This window comes from Monopterus albus, unplaced genomic scaffold (assembly GCF_001952655.1).
Source record: "Monopterus albus unplaced genomic scaffold, M_albus_1.0 scaffold52.1, whole genome shotgun sequence".
NCBI lineage: Eukaryota > Metazoa > Chordata > Actinopteri > Synbranchiformes > Synbranchidae > Monopterus > Monopterus albus.
In genome coordinates, this window is record NW_018127932.1 from 448,738 (window position 1) to 463,082 (window position 14,345).

General features: G+C 42.4%; 2 protein-coding genes across 2 annotated transcripts; one reads left to right on the forward strand and one right to left on the reverse strand.

The window, feature by feature from the left end:
- Positions 1-3,060: 3,060 nt before the first annotated feature.
- On the forward strand, positions 3,061-8,565 carry gdf10a (growth differentiation factor 10a). The gene is made up of 3 exons (XM_020601570.1): positions 3,061-3,691; positions 5,618-6,789; positions 6,941-8,565. The coding sequence occupies exons 1-3, from the start codon at positions 3,442-3,444 to the stop codon at positions 7,130-7,132; spliced, it is 1,614 nt and encodes a 537-aa protein (XP_020457226.1). The 5' UTR covers positions 3,061-3,441; the 3' UTR covers positions 7,133-8,565.
- A 1,094-nt stretch (positions 8,566-9,659) lies between these two features.
- Positions 9,660-14,026, reverse strand: znf488 (zinc finger protein 488). The gene is made up of 4 exons (XM_020601813.1): positions 13,927-14,026; positions 13,039-13,258; positions 12,399-12,627; positions 9,660-12,132 (listed from the first exon to the last, which is right to left on the reverse strand). Exons 1-4 carry the CDS (start codon positions 13,935-13,937, stop codon positions 11,042-11,044), a joined length of 1,551 nt encoding a protein of 516 aa, XP_020457469.1. The 5' UTR covers positions 13,938-14,026; the 3' UTR covers positions 9,660-11,041.
- Between the last annotated feature and the right edge of the window lie 319 nt (positions 14,027-14,345).

The window sequence follows — 14,345 nt, forward strand, 5'->3', positions numbered from 1 at the left end:
CACATGGGGTTTTGAAGATCCAAAAGCAAAATTCCACAAGTAACAGTTAATAGTACACAATTAAATGTGCCAAAGAACATGAGAGCCTTAATATAGAGTCTCAGTATATGAGTGAAATGATGTTTACCCAATATTTGGCCCCAAAGAGGGGGGTGTCAGGCTAAATCTTCAGAGCCCCACAATAAGCAACATCATTTTCCAGACCTAATTTACCCTTGACACAAAACATCTCTGAACCCTATCTCACCCAAGCACAGAGCAGATATGTGGCTTGACATACAGTATCTGCATTGTATTTGTTCAGGTTAAGCAGTGGCTCTGCCCACTGGCTTGTAATGGCAGTCACCTCTAAGAGCTACACCACCAAGACTGTCTAACAAAAGAAGCCTATTAATTCGGGTGAGTTTGTAACTATACTATCACCAACATGAGTTCTGTGTGGGTGTAGGAGTGAAGGCAAGTCTACAGGGTCATCAAGTGGGCCCCTTCTCACCAACTAGTGCTTTGTTGAGCTGGGGCCATGACACTGAGAAGGCCCAGCAGTGTGTTCCATCGTCCCAGAACCTCCCCCCTCTTTGCCTGCACCCACACACCCAACACAACCCTTCATTTACTCAGGCTAATTCAGGCCAACTTTTACCAGTCACTAGCAAACATTTCAGCTGCTGTTAACCACCAAACATTTAAAATAGCTCACCAGATAACTTGTTTCCTTTCACACCACATCAGAAGCCACTCTGTGTTAGTATTCATTCCAACAAACCAGTCAAACTTCTACTATGCCCTCATGTTAGCTTGCTCATGCTAACACCTAGATTCCTAACTACCTGTCTTAGGCTCCGCCCCTTTATACCTGACTCACCTAGCAGAGAGACAGCTGCCTTGGCTACAAATCCCCAAGTTCTGTGTGTTGACCTGGTTCTCAATACACTTGTTTCAGACAGAAATATTAGTTGTATTGAAATGACATGTAAATGACACCTTAGACTGGAGGTCTTGTTGAGACCTCTTGATAAATATTTGTAGTTTCTCAGTGCTGCTGAATTTTTTTAATCTTATAACATCTAGTCTTCGCATTCGTGACAGGGATGAGGACTATTACTGTACATAATGCCAAACATTAATCTCACGCTACCCTGCATATTCATGGTTAGAGGTCAAAGCCATTTCATGTTGTCATCCTCAAGCTTGAACTGGTTTTGGGCTATCTCCTCCCCAGGACTATTTATTATGACCCTAATGTCCAGGTTTCACATATCACCTTAACTCTCCCTGCTTTTTCTTCTCTCCCTCCTCACATATATTTTAGATTTGGTCAAAGTTTTGAGGTATTTCAGTATAAAAATTTGCATTATGTTCATTAGATAATGATTCAAGCTGCTCGGTCCATGTAAAGGTCTTCTTATTAATTTCTATGTGATACTTCAGAGAACAGCAATGAGATATGCCTATGCTGTCAAAATAACAAGGGGCTTTGAATGTTTTGTTAATAGCAGAGAATCAGTGTTGGGGAAGCTACTTTGAAAGCATAGCTTTGCAAGCTACCAACTACTTCACATGGGAAGATGTTGAACTACAGCAAAGCTACTCCAGAAAGATGTCTTAATTAAAACCACTTAGAAAAATAGTTCCAACTAATTCGTGGGGGGAAAAAATCGAATTAACAGTGTGCATGTGATACAAAATTATAACACTGACTTGTACAGTCTTAACAACTGTAACAGTCTTCAGCTTGCACCTTTTTAGACAGAGCTGAACACTAAATAACAGGCCTATCTTTTTACTTGTCGGGGGACATGAGCAGTCTCTCAGCGCTCCTACCCAGCAGGTGGCTCCGTCTGGCACAGAGAAAATGCCCATGCCCGAGCTGAAAAGCTGCTCACATGCAGCACAGTAAAATAAAAATTAAAAAGCATTCCTTTCCTTTTATGGCCCCAAATTGTTTGTTTTTTTTTAGTAGTTAACTACACAAAAAAATACATGTAGCTCACTACTCCCCAACACTGCAGAGAATGCCAGCTGACTGTTCTGCAATTACGGGTTGGTTTTTAAATGTTATCACCAACAAACAACCATAAATCCTTCAATATCTGTTTGTTCTTATAGCCAGGGATTTGGATTTACAGAGTGGTCATTTTCAAATGCCACTCTAAATTCTCACTGGATGTCTCAGTGTTTTTTCACAGACTTAACCAAATAGAAAACAGCATCGCTTGCATTCAAATAAATAACCACAGTAATTAATCATATTTGTTTTTCAGCAAAGTATAACTCAAGATGGAATGGGAAAGCAGAACATGTATATGTTTGTGTACTAAAACAAAACCACAGAGTACACCACATCAGCCATCTCCTCTGTAACGCTCCTCCACACACACACACAAACACACACTTTCAAACACATCTCCAGAGTATGTGTGCTATGTGTAATGGCAGAGGGTGGCCTGAGAGGCCCAGCTAGTTACAACCTCTCTGCTGGAGACCACCACTTCCACAAAACAAGCATTGTTGGTACAGAGCTCCAGACACCAGAGACACACACTGGAAACAACTCGTACACATACACACTTACAAAAATGCATACACACCAGAAACAAAACTGTGCCAAGGCTGAAACCGGCAGTCCCAGCAGAGGTCATGTTTTGTTTGCCATGAACAAAATCACAGCAAGTCCCTTGAATATCTCACGGCTAAACCACGGCCTTTCACTACAAAACTCTCATACACACTGTACTACTGCTACTGACAATAGCCCCTGGGTGATTGGTCAGACTATTATTGTAGGTGTTTCTGTGCTTATTATGTGTGACTGAGAGCATGTCAGAAGCAGTTACTGGAAATAATGTGGTGAGCTGGAAATTGTGAGATGGAATTACTTCGCAAAGGACAAAAAAAGCTGTTTGCTGAGTTTCTGCAGTGGCTTTGTCTGACTAGTGCTAAACAAATTAGTTTAAGTTCTGTTCTGCAACACCCTGCCAACGCCATTGGATTGTTGTTATTATTCCACCGATGCAACCTCATCATCAAGATCATCCTTATCAGAGAGAAGAGGTGGGGCAGCATCACGACCTCCACCTCTGGCTGTGTGCTCTGCAGAGACCTCGTTGGCTGACAGCAGTGTACGTCACAACCTCTATCGGCTCCAGTATACCCTCCTCAAGCCTCTGGCGGTCACACGGTCGTAAGTCTAAGTAGCAGCAACTGTTGCCCGGATTAAACCATTCAGCATCCACATCCCACATAGTGTGACACAGCGGAGTGAGACGGCTCATCGAGCGCAAAGCGTCAAGCGAGAGGAGAGGTGGAACACTTACGCACAGCCTTTTTAGTTTGGATTGTTTTGGCGCGTCTTTAAAGTCAGCTTTGGATGGTTTTGAACTGCATTTTTTTCTGCAGTGTTTGCCTTTTGGATTTAGATTTTGTTTTTATCCCAGCACTTAAATGTCAACTCTAACTATGACTTCCTTGCGTCTGATCCTGTTGATGCTGAGCTATTTCCTGGGTGCTGCATCGGTTAGGAACCTGAAAGGGGGCTCCTGGAGCGCACAGGACAGTGGCTTTGTCCAGTCCTCGTTGGACCCGTTCTCAGATGACCTGGTCTCAAGGCATATGTCCAAACTGTACGAGAGGTACAACAGAGAAAATCGCCTCAGAGAGGGAAACACTGTCAGGAGTTTCAGAGCCAGCCAAGGTGCGTGAACACATTGATCAGCGTGCAGAAGAGTGAATGGGTATCGTCTCCTCACAAGAGTGCTCAAATGTATGCAGATTTCGTTTTGTAACTTATGTGTCACTACTGCACCAGTAATACGACGCAAAAAGCAAAATATAAATGTCAGGTTTAATCAGAAAGCTTTCCTAATCCTTTCCTTGGATGGTTGTTAAAAGCGCTCAGTGGGGCTGCATGGCTCGGTCAGATGCTCTAGGTAGGGATGCTTTGGTCTAATAATGCTTTTAAGGAGTTTTGGAACAATTTGGGCACACTGTGTTTTTGGCAACAGCTGTGCCTATTTTGCGCGTAGTCTGATCAATTACCGCAAACAGACGCGCAATATGCGTGCGATTCCCTGCAAATAACGCCCAGCTTCGAGACAGTAAGACTTCATTGGTAGTTACGATGCAAAGGGTCGTTGTCCTGACTTTTATGTCGCTACTGTAGCTACAGGACGTGTGTCACTCCAGGTCCTGGAGTCAATGGCTTAAAATACAGTTCCCTTCTGTCTGATGCTATTTTTATAGAAACATAACACATAGTCATTTATATCCCACACAGTTCTCAGATAGCATAAACATAACATGTATGTATTTTTAAGAAGAGGGTGAGTGTAATCCAAGGAGAGATGTAAGAGAGTTTTCACAACAAAGTAAGATCTGAACAGTTGATCAGGTCTTGGTGTCTGGGTAGACTGTCGCCTCTATTAGGCTTAAGGGGAAGCTTTAAGAGAAACTGGGGTAAGCATTTCCATATGCAGGCTGAATCAGAGGTAATGTATATCTCTTGAGTCAGCCCATACTTCCGTTGTACTCTTATACAATGAACAATAACTCTGCTGTTGAAGTTAATATTCATCATGAATATGTAACTCTCTACTCACCCCTTCCACCCCTGGCAGCCAGATCCCCCAAGTCTGGTTCCTCTTAGGAGCACCTTCTGAAATCTTATGGAGGCATGCAGCCCTGTACCAGTCACACAGCCCATCATGTAACACAGGACAAAATAAGGTGTTTAATAGTCCCACTTTTTATTTTACATTTTACCAGCATGAGCACTTTGGGTGCAATCTTATACCTTCATTTCATATTCCATTCTAATCTATATATTGTTTTTTTTATCAAAATATTTACTTACAGACTTTACTTTCTAGTAAAAACAAAGTCATTAATAAATAATATTTAAAAGCTTAACATTCAAACAAGGTCCAGTTGTTTGTTGCTAGTGTTTTCATCATCAAATCACAAAATATGTTTCATTTCTGTGCAGTCTAATCTTTTATGCAAAGGAGCTGTGGTAAATCATTATGAAGAAGTTTTGGTTTTAAAAACACAACTTTATGGATCAATCACAAGTTTCATTGTAGAGTAGTTAAGCTGACTGACAGTTGTGGAAATCAATACAAGGTTCTCAGGTAGTCTTTCTGCAGTTTAATAAACAAATCAGACAATAGCATAAGACAATACCAGTGTCTTGATCGAGAGATCACACACTCAGTGCTAAGGGTCAGTACGTGACGAAGGAGAGAAGTTACAATCAGGTTTTGTATAACATCGGTCAACTATCACCCCACTAGCTGGAACCAATCAGAAATGTGTCTTAGGTATGTGGCCTTCATAGGTATCTTCTAGATAGGCAGCTGGGCCCAGACAGTTGGGCTGTGTAGAAAACAGACTATGTGTGTGTCAATAGAGACCGGGTCTGTGTGTGTATGATGTGTGTAGGTGTGTGTGTAGAGACTAAATCTGTGGGGAGTGTTTGGGAGACAGAACTGTTTGGGAGAACTTAAACAAGGTTATACAGCACAAATACATAGATAATATGAACATTGAGCATACTGAGCAGATAGCATATTTATGAGTTTCACCTTTCCACTATACTGACAATAATTGATTGTCCTTGCAGACACTTCCAGTCACAGAATGGTGTATCGACTAAACCTTACCACCCTCCAGGATTCAGAGGTCATCCTCTCTGCCACATTCCACTTTCTGCTTGATCGGAGCCCTCATCAAAAACCCTGGTTCTGTAAACGGTTCAAGAGCCCATCCTGTCGTTTCTCCGCCATGCTCCCTTCTCCGTCCATCAGCCTACTGTTTCGCTCTGTCTCCTCCAAGTCAGAGGTCAGATCTGGGTCAGCAGGGTCATTTTTAGGCAATGTGACCTTCCACCCCCACAGGAGAGGGGTGTGGCAGATGAAAGATGTGACCCAGCCCATAAAAGAAGCACAGGACAGGGGTCATCTCAAGGTATCAGTGGAGATGGACTTAGGTCAGCTGTACCAGAGGAAAGCAGAGGAGGCACTGCCCGCTGGCAGCCTGCCCTACCTGTTACTGTACGCTAATGACCAAGCCCTGGCAGAGCCCAACAGTGTGGCTGCAAGCCTTCAGAGATATGACCCGTTCAACGAGAAAGGAGAGCCCTTGCATTCCTCTCAGGCCACTCAGCTCCTGCACAAACCAAACTCTTCACCAGAATCAAAAGAACGCAAGAAAAGAGAGGCAGCACTGCTCTCTAACTCCATCCAGAACAATGAGCTGCCTGAGGTCGAATACAGTCCTGATGTATATAGGAAGGATGACCTCTGGGAGAGCTCATGGTACCTGGCACTCAAACCCAAGCCTAAATCAGGAAGTAAGGAAAAGAAGAGAAAGAGCCAGAAGAAAGAAGGAGTGGAGGAAAGAAGAGAAGCACATGATAGAGAAGAACCTCTGGATCTCAACAGAGGAGAAAGAACCTCACAGGGCCTCAAACCTGATGATTCATCTGTGAAACAACTCAAAGACATTCGCATGCTGACTCTCAGTGATGCACGAAAGCATGATCGGAGAAATGAGGGAAAGAATGGAAAAAAGCACAAAGGCAACACTGACAACCAGTCACCTGTTCTGAGTTTTGATGAACAAACAATGCGTAAGGCCAGGAGGAGGCAATGGGGCGACACCCAACATAGAGGCTGCTCCAGGAGGAACCTCAGAGTGGATTTTGCAGACATTGGCTGGAGCGAGTGGGTCATAGCACCCAAGGCCTTCGATGCCTACTACTGTGTTGGCACATGTGGATTTCCCCTGCCCAAGGTAGGAGCACAAAAACTGAAGTCATTCTATATTATCTCACTTGGTTCCAAAATGACATGGTCAAATTATACTGAGTAACTAAATTATGTTGTTCCTCTCCTTTTTATTGGTTTTCTTATTGCATACCTCTCCTCAACTTACACTCTCCCAGATGACAAGACCGTCTAACCACGCCACCATCCAGAGCATAGTCCGAGCCGTAGGGATCATCTCTGGGGTTCCTGAGCCCTGCTGTGTCCCAGAAACGATGAGTCCTCTGGCTGTGCTCTACCAGGATGAATCCAGGAACCCAGTGCTCAAGGTTTACCCTAATATGTCAGTCCAGTCCTGCTCCTGCAGATAGGAAGGGGAGGACAAAACAGGGTGGATGTTGAGAAAAATAGAAAACAGGACTAATGGAGACATAACCACACGTCTGTTTAATAAGTGGTTTCTTGACGCTGCAAAACAAAGTCACTTTGGCTGTCGTTATTCCTTGGGGAACACAGACTGTAGAGAAATCACTTCCATCTCTTCTGTCCTGCGGCAGCAGACCTGAAGAGACACACTGTCTGGCATCTGACTTGGCAAGAGGAGCAGAGGCGCACATGTAAAGTCAGGGCTCCACATGTCTAAGGAGCCCAGTTGTTTTGATTCTGTGGTTGAGATTATATTGAGGATTTCATGAACGGGAGCATAAAGGGATGTTTTCCTGTTATCTCAGATTGTACGCCTACTGTTTCTTTCTTCCTCTTCTTCTTCTTTTTATTTTTCAGACAGCTCACGATGAGTTGTTTTTGGACACAAAAGATACAAATAAAAGACTATCAATGTGTCATGGGGCAGCAACATGCAAAGTATATGAAACACATTTCTACATTTTTGTGTACTTTGTACAGCTGTTTTTACTTCGAAGCTAATCACATGCCACATTGTACATACATACAACATTAATGTGTTTGCAAGACAGGAAGGTTATTGCACATTCTTGCTCTGTGCATCTAAAGAAGAAAGAATCCAGTGAACTGTGGAGAGCATCTGGAATTTATTTTCACCCACTACCCCTCATAACACTTCAAGAATGTCATAACGAAACCAGAAATATTTTTCTATTTTGAATGTGAACCTTGGTTAAGAATAATTTGTCACGCTTACTAGTATTGTTATATTGTAGACAAGGTGATGTTTTGTACATGTGTATTGTTTAAATTATGAAAAGGTAGCCTTCTATACGTTAGAATAAAACCGTAATTTAATCCAGTCCTCTCATTGGAATATTATTGTTTCATGCCATTTGAGTTAGTCTTTGATTCATGGGGGAGCTTTTTGTGTGTTAAAATAAACCTAAAAGGGCACCGCTGTTCCAAAATAACTTTGTACAAAGGCAAGGAAGGTCCCACTCACAGATGGTCAGCATTCTCCTAAAATCCTTTGAATCTGTTATTACCCTTCACCAAAGGCTCTGGTGTCTGTTGTCCAGCAAATAATGTGCTCAATGAAGCTGCAGTGGATTCATGGTTGATGGAGGAAGCAGACACACACCTACAGGACATCAGCCACTTGAACTTAAAAACATGGTGCACCTCTTTGTTTTTTGACCTGTCCCTAACAGATTATCTCAACCACTTTAACTCAACTGCTTGTCACTTTTATGAGGAAGAAGCTGGTGACTCGTGTAAGTCTAAGAGTCTAAGCAGTGTGTCAAACTGACAGTGAAATGAGAGAGGGAAGCTTTTGATTATTAACCCATTACTGTGGTTGTTCTGCCTTGAGTGTGTTTGCAACAACATCATGAGTGTGCTTGTGGTTTAGAGTCATGCTTTAAGTGTGTTGGCTTGCATATCTACAGTTGAGCTAAAAAAAATCATCTCTAAAAACAAATTGTGCCACCCCACTCGTCTGCACTGCTATGTCCAATAACCCCCTCTGGAAGGTTTCATCCCCTTCGATTCAATGTTGCAAGACCATAAAACATTACAACTTCCATGGAAGGTGAATGCTTTGTATATTAAAACAGTGAGTTTATTTTAAACAGTAAATCTTATCTTTTAAACCTGATAATGCTCTATTTTACCATTTGTTATTACAAGAGTTAAATGAAACTGGTGTTTTGCAAAAGGAAAGTTATACAGTATAAGAGACGGTGTGGCCTGCAGCAGAGTGTGATGCTGTTTTACTGTAATGTGAAGATTGGATGATAAATAGTATCATAACCCTAAAAAAGATTATGTTTAATCCATGTTTGAGGATGACAGATGCTGACACAGGAGGAGAGAGAGAGGGAGAGATGTCTGAAGACCAAATGCATGATTCCGTTTTCTCCCTTTTGAACAAGTGGAAATATTCTGCAACTACAAACCATTTGACAAATGCACTCTTTATGGCATATAACCTTCCCCCAGCCCCTACACCTTAATTAATGGTGATGACTTTAATTAGGGTTGTTATAAATCATGTTTACATGAATAGATTTTCAGCTTCAAAGCAGGCGGGGACAATGGTAACGAACACATCCAGGTTGATTTTTTTCCTCATTTCCTGCCTGATCCTTTTTAAACCCACAGTGAACCCCATGTCAACCGTAATCACAGTCACAGGAGAGTACTTACAATGGTCAGTTCCAGCCGAGAAAACCACAGTAGTCTAGGCTCCTGTTCAGAGCCCACTGTGCCTAAAAGCCAAAACGAAACGAGGCATGCAGGGAACCAAGAGCAATATTTGTTTTTCCACATGATGACTGTTCAATTAAAGGAAAGCAATACAGCCATTATTAGACAACAGAGGATTTTTTGTGTCCAGGCTGAACTGGCTCTTTCCTCACACAGTTACTGAGCTCAGAGAACTAACAGTTCTGTTCTTTAGGACGTAGCTTTAATAGACACCTCTTAATCACCCATTAATCATACAGGCCACTATATTATCATATTTTTTTCTTTAGAAAGGGAAAACACTTAACTAATGAACATGATGTAACATATTTATACTTACAGACAAGTTTTTGTAGTGTGTATGTGTTCAGCTGTCATTGTTTGTGTACAGGTTCAAGTCACTCATAAAACATAATGCTCTCCAATGGATCGCCATCACAAACAAAATATCCAAAAAAGAAATCTGAACTATTTCCAGAAAAGTATTAATGAACTCCCTGAATGCACCTGGTGATAGTCTAATCAGTCTGAGACAAGCAGCAACTCTTTTACTCACATAAAAGTAGATAACAGCAGTGTGGGTGGGTTTACATCCTTACACTACAAAGAGGCCGAACAGGGCCGAGGCTTTCCCATGAACTTCATGCCTTCTTCCCGCCTCATTTACCTGCAACAGAGATGGCTATTTATGTCCATCTGTTCGAAGCCTGACCCCAAATGGGACGAGAGATGTTCGTTACTGGTGGAAAAACATGGAATGCCAGATTCAAAGCTGTGGGCTTGTGTGGACTCCATCCAGGTTTGTAGATGAATAATAAAACTTCTCAAACTAGCGCTTTTAATTTTTTTGAGTGGCGGCCTGGAGCCTTTTATTCTTTCTTTATTTCAACTAATTTTTCTTCAACTACTGGAGTATGCTGAAATGGTGGATGCAACATCTCAAACACTCAGGTTATTATTATTATTTGTTTCATTTTGCCATGTAGTGCATGAGAGCAGTGATAACCATAGATGTTAATTTCCCCCTTGGGTCATGCGCTGTTCTTTTTTCTTCTTCTATAAATTACAGAATCTTGTTATCATTCAGCAGCAAGTCAAATCACAAAGAAAACGCGTTTGACACTCCAGAGAGCAGAAAGACCAAAGTAGGCCTTTGTCGCCGCCTGTTGGAACAAACCGAAACTGCACTTTTTCTCATTTCAACCAACATGAAGGGGAAACAAAATACTCGACACGTATGAGTTTCATAATTTTCGATTTCAAAACGAATGTACAAACACTTCGGTATAAATCAGAGCAAAAAAAAAGCTGTTAAATAAGAGAAGTGCGCTGAGAAATTTATGACAATCATGAACTGTCCTCGAGATCTCAGTCTTTCGTCCCCCTTGAGCTCCATAAGGCACAAATAATCATCAACCTAAAGGCAGGGGTAAAGGACAGACAACAAACTGCTGTGAGATTAGGTTACATGTTCCTCTGTTGTCACCTAGTGGACAGGCCGTGATGGCCATGTGTGCCCATTCTACAGTCACCTACATTCATTGTTAAAGAAAATCCTGCTGTGAATCTGGGACATAAACGTGTTAAATCACTTAGAGGATACATAGTTTTTGTCCCTTCTTGTCTCAGTTATGAGAAGTCATGTGTCTGGATAAGTGGTGTCTCTCTCGGAAGTACTCGTGGCAGATCGGGCAGGTGAGTTTCACCTCCCTCCGCCTCCTCACCTGGGATTCCACTGCGAACTCCTTCTTGTGGTGAGAGCGCATGTGAAAAACGAGGTCAGAGGTCATGCGAAAGGACAGGTTGCATTTGGCGCACCAGTTCTGCACTGACAGGCCAAATGAGGTGAAAGTCGGGGGAAGGATCGTAAGAGATGTGGTCTGCATCTGGGCGCCAATGTTCCTGGACCAGTGCTCCGGTGCGTAACAGTAGGCGTTGTTTAATGCAACCGGAGAAGGTAAGGTTTGTAAGTCACCGCTCAGGATGTTGGACGGTATCAGGCTGTTGTATCCCATAACAGTCCTGGAGTTAAAAGCATCAGTCATCTCCTCTAGGCGGCTAGAGGGGGCTATTGTAGCGCTGCTGAGATGCGCCTGGGGGCCAATAGAAGACGTTATTTTACTTGGTTTACAGAAAGCGCTTTTCTGTTCGCCCTGACTACTGGACAGGACCACAGAAGATGCACCGTTGATGCTTGAGTGCAAACCAGAGCTCTCTCCTGTTTCCGATCGTGCGTCCATCTCTCCGTCGTGCGTAAACGCCCCCTTGGTTTCTCCCACTTCATAAAAAAGATCATTCTTGTATTCCAAATGATCCGGTTTCATCTTATCAGCTTTCAGTTTCCCCGCATAGGAAGATGAATCTCCTACTGCCTGGTCGTAGCCCTTAATCAGCTGTGAAATGTTGTCATCATTTGAAATATTAGTTTTTTCTAAGAGAACTGTTTTCCGCGCTTTAGGATTAAGAGTTTCCTCGTATTTCTTTCTCTTGGGAGAAATCTCTGCGTCCTCGTTGCTGCCAGATTTCTTGTGTTCTAAGTCTCTGGCGATGTTATGGAAATCTGTCACTCGGTGCTGCCTTTTAATTTCCACGTGCCTGTGCCTGTAACCCTCGCGGCTCCAGCTGTCACTTTTTACTTGAGAACACATGAATCGACAGTGGGCCAGGAAAGGATACTGGTACTTGAAGACCTCGTTGCATTTGCCACATTTGAGTTCTAGAGGAGACAAAAATCACATAATGTGACTGTGTACAGAGAACTAACAGATAAATGCATATATAACATATTTTGGAGTGTAATACGGTTTACATTTACATCCTCCGAAATCCAGACATACTGGTACATCCTGAAATAAAATATAGGGCTTGATGGGTTGTTGTTTTTTTATTAGAAGCTGCTAATGATGGTCTTCTGTATAAGACCATGACAGAGCAAGGCATAATATCCTGATTTTAAATTCCCATTACAGAGATTCTCCTCACCTTCACGTGATCCTCTGATCATATCTGTGAAGCCCAGTAGGTGAGACAACTCCTGGTCGTACCACACCAGCAGCTCTTCCTCCTGCCGGATGTATCGGGTGGTTCGCACATACAGCTGACCTGCTTTCAGAAAGGCCTCTGTGTTCTGTTCCTCTGCATTGCGCGCAGCCTGCACGAGCCGCAGCCAGGACACCACCAGCGCAGAATTACGCATGGCTTCAGGGTCCACCTGTTGACAGGGAAAATTGACACATCAAAACATTTTCGTGTCTTTCTATCCTACAAACCTGGAATTCATAAAACAATTAAAGTTAAATTATTAATCTGGCAAAATTCTGCCATAAGGTGGCACTTTGTTAATGTTTTAATCTACGTATTTAAATGTACGTTTTTTTTTTAAATATAATACCCAAGACAGCAGTTCCACGAGAAACAAGAAATGCAGATGGACAACATAAAAATATACCCACATAAAATAAAGAATAAGATCAATCAAATGGGTGCATTCAGTCAGAGTTAAAATGAACAAGCAAGCGTAACGAAATCCCCGGGCTTGGCCCAAACTAACTAAAACAAAGCTGTTTAGAGATGCCAGTAAAGCTCAGACCTGCATAACACCTTATAAAACTGTATAACTCACCCTGAACACATACGATTTCGCTCTCTTGTCGCAGGATTTTTGTGCTATGAAGGCGACCGTGTCGTAGAAAGTGTTTTGGAGCACACATGGACCAAAGCACGTGCCTGCAGGGATGCTGCGAGTAACTATCAAGCTGGAGTAAAGATCCGATGGATGCTGGACGAATTTACTGTCACCGGTCCAGATAGATCGAGGCAGGAAAGTGTGATCCATGGTTAAGCTGTAATGAAATACAAGGGTTAGATTAGCCACAGACCTTTTAAATTGTTTACAGTTATTATTAATCTAGGTTAAAGATAAGACCACGACGCCTAATTTAATATAACTAGACTAAAATCACGAGAAGTGGACTGAACAATTGGAATATATGAAATTAAATATTGGTGTTGGTGGCCTGACCTGCCCTGAGCCGATTTAGATTTAGTCTTAAATCCAGGCTGAATGGTCTTGCATGCAATACTGGAGTAATAGTTATTTGTCAACGGTATTTTATGGGTTGCCTGCTAAAAATCGGCGTCCCAACTGTGACGCAAGTGCAGAAGGTGTCGAGGCAAAATTATTTCTAACGTCCTTTGTCTCCGTTTTTCAGTCGGTTTCTCCTTTTGTTTCTCCATCTGCCACGGTGCCGTGGTGCACAACTGGCTCCTCTGCACGCAGGATAAGTTCAATAGCTTTTCCTAATTTATGAGCAGTATTAACGCACGAAGATTACGAGACTATCGATTTTTCCCTCTCTGGTCAATGAAATGTATCGGATCTTTGGGATTTTGTTTTCTAAAATGTTGACTGTCGTCATAATATAATAATGTGGTGTACAACTGAAAATTTCAGTTTTCCCATTACAAATAACATCTTGTAGAAAAAAACCGTGCATCCTTGTAAACTCACCCTCCGGACATGGAAGAGGATGTTTGTGCCGTGTGGCAGGAGAGTTGCAGCAGGTGCAGCCGACCTCGGAAATGATGCCCTCTCGTTTCTTAGTGACTGACTGAAGCTTTCGACATACTGTCGACCCTCTCCTCTCCTCTTCCACTCCCACTTATCCTCTTCAGAGAGCGCACTGAAGCGTGGCGCATTGATATGAACACGTGTGCAGTTACGCACACCCTTTCAATGAAGAAATGACTTCTAGGCGTTTGTGAGAAGAACACAGTGATAATTAGTGTAATTTGGACAATAGGCATATGCACATTTTGTGATCTTTACAATATGAACATACACTTTAGTATGCCTGCGTAAATGTAGATGGCTGACGTGGACATAAGTTGTATCATGTGTAAACAAGAGTAACATGTTCATTTTCAGTC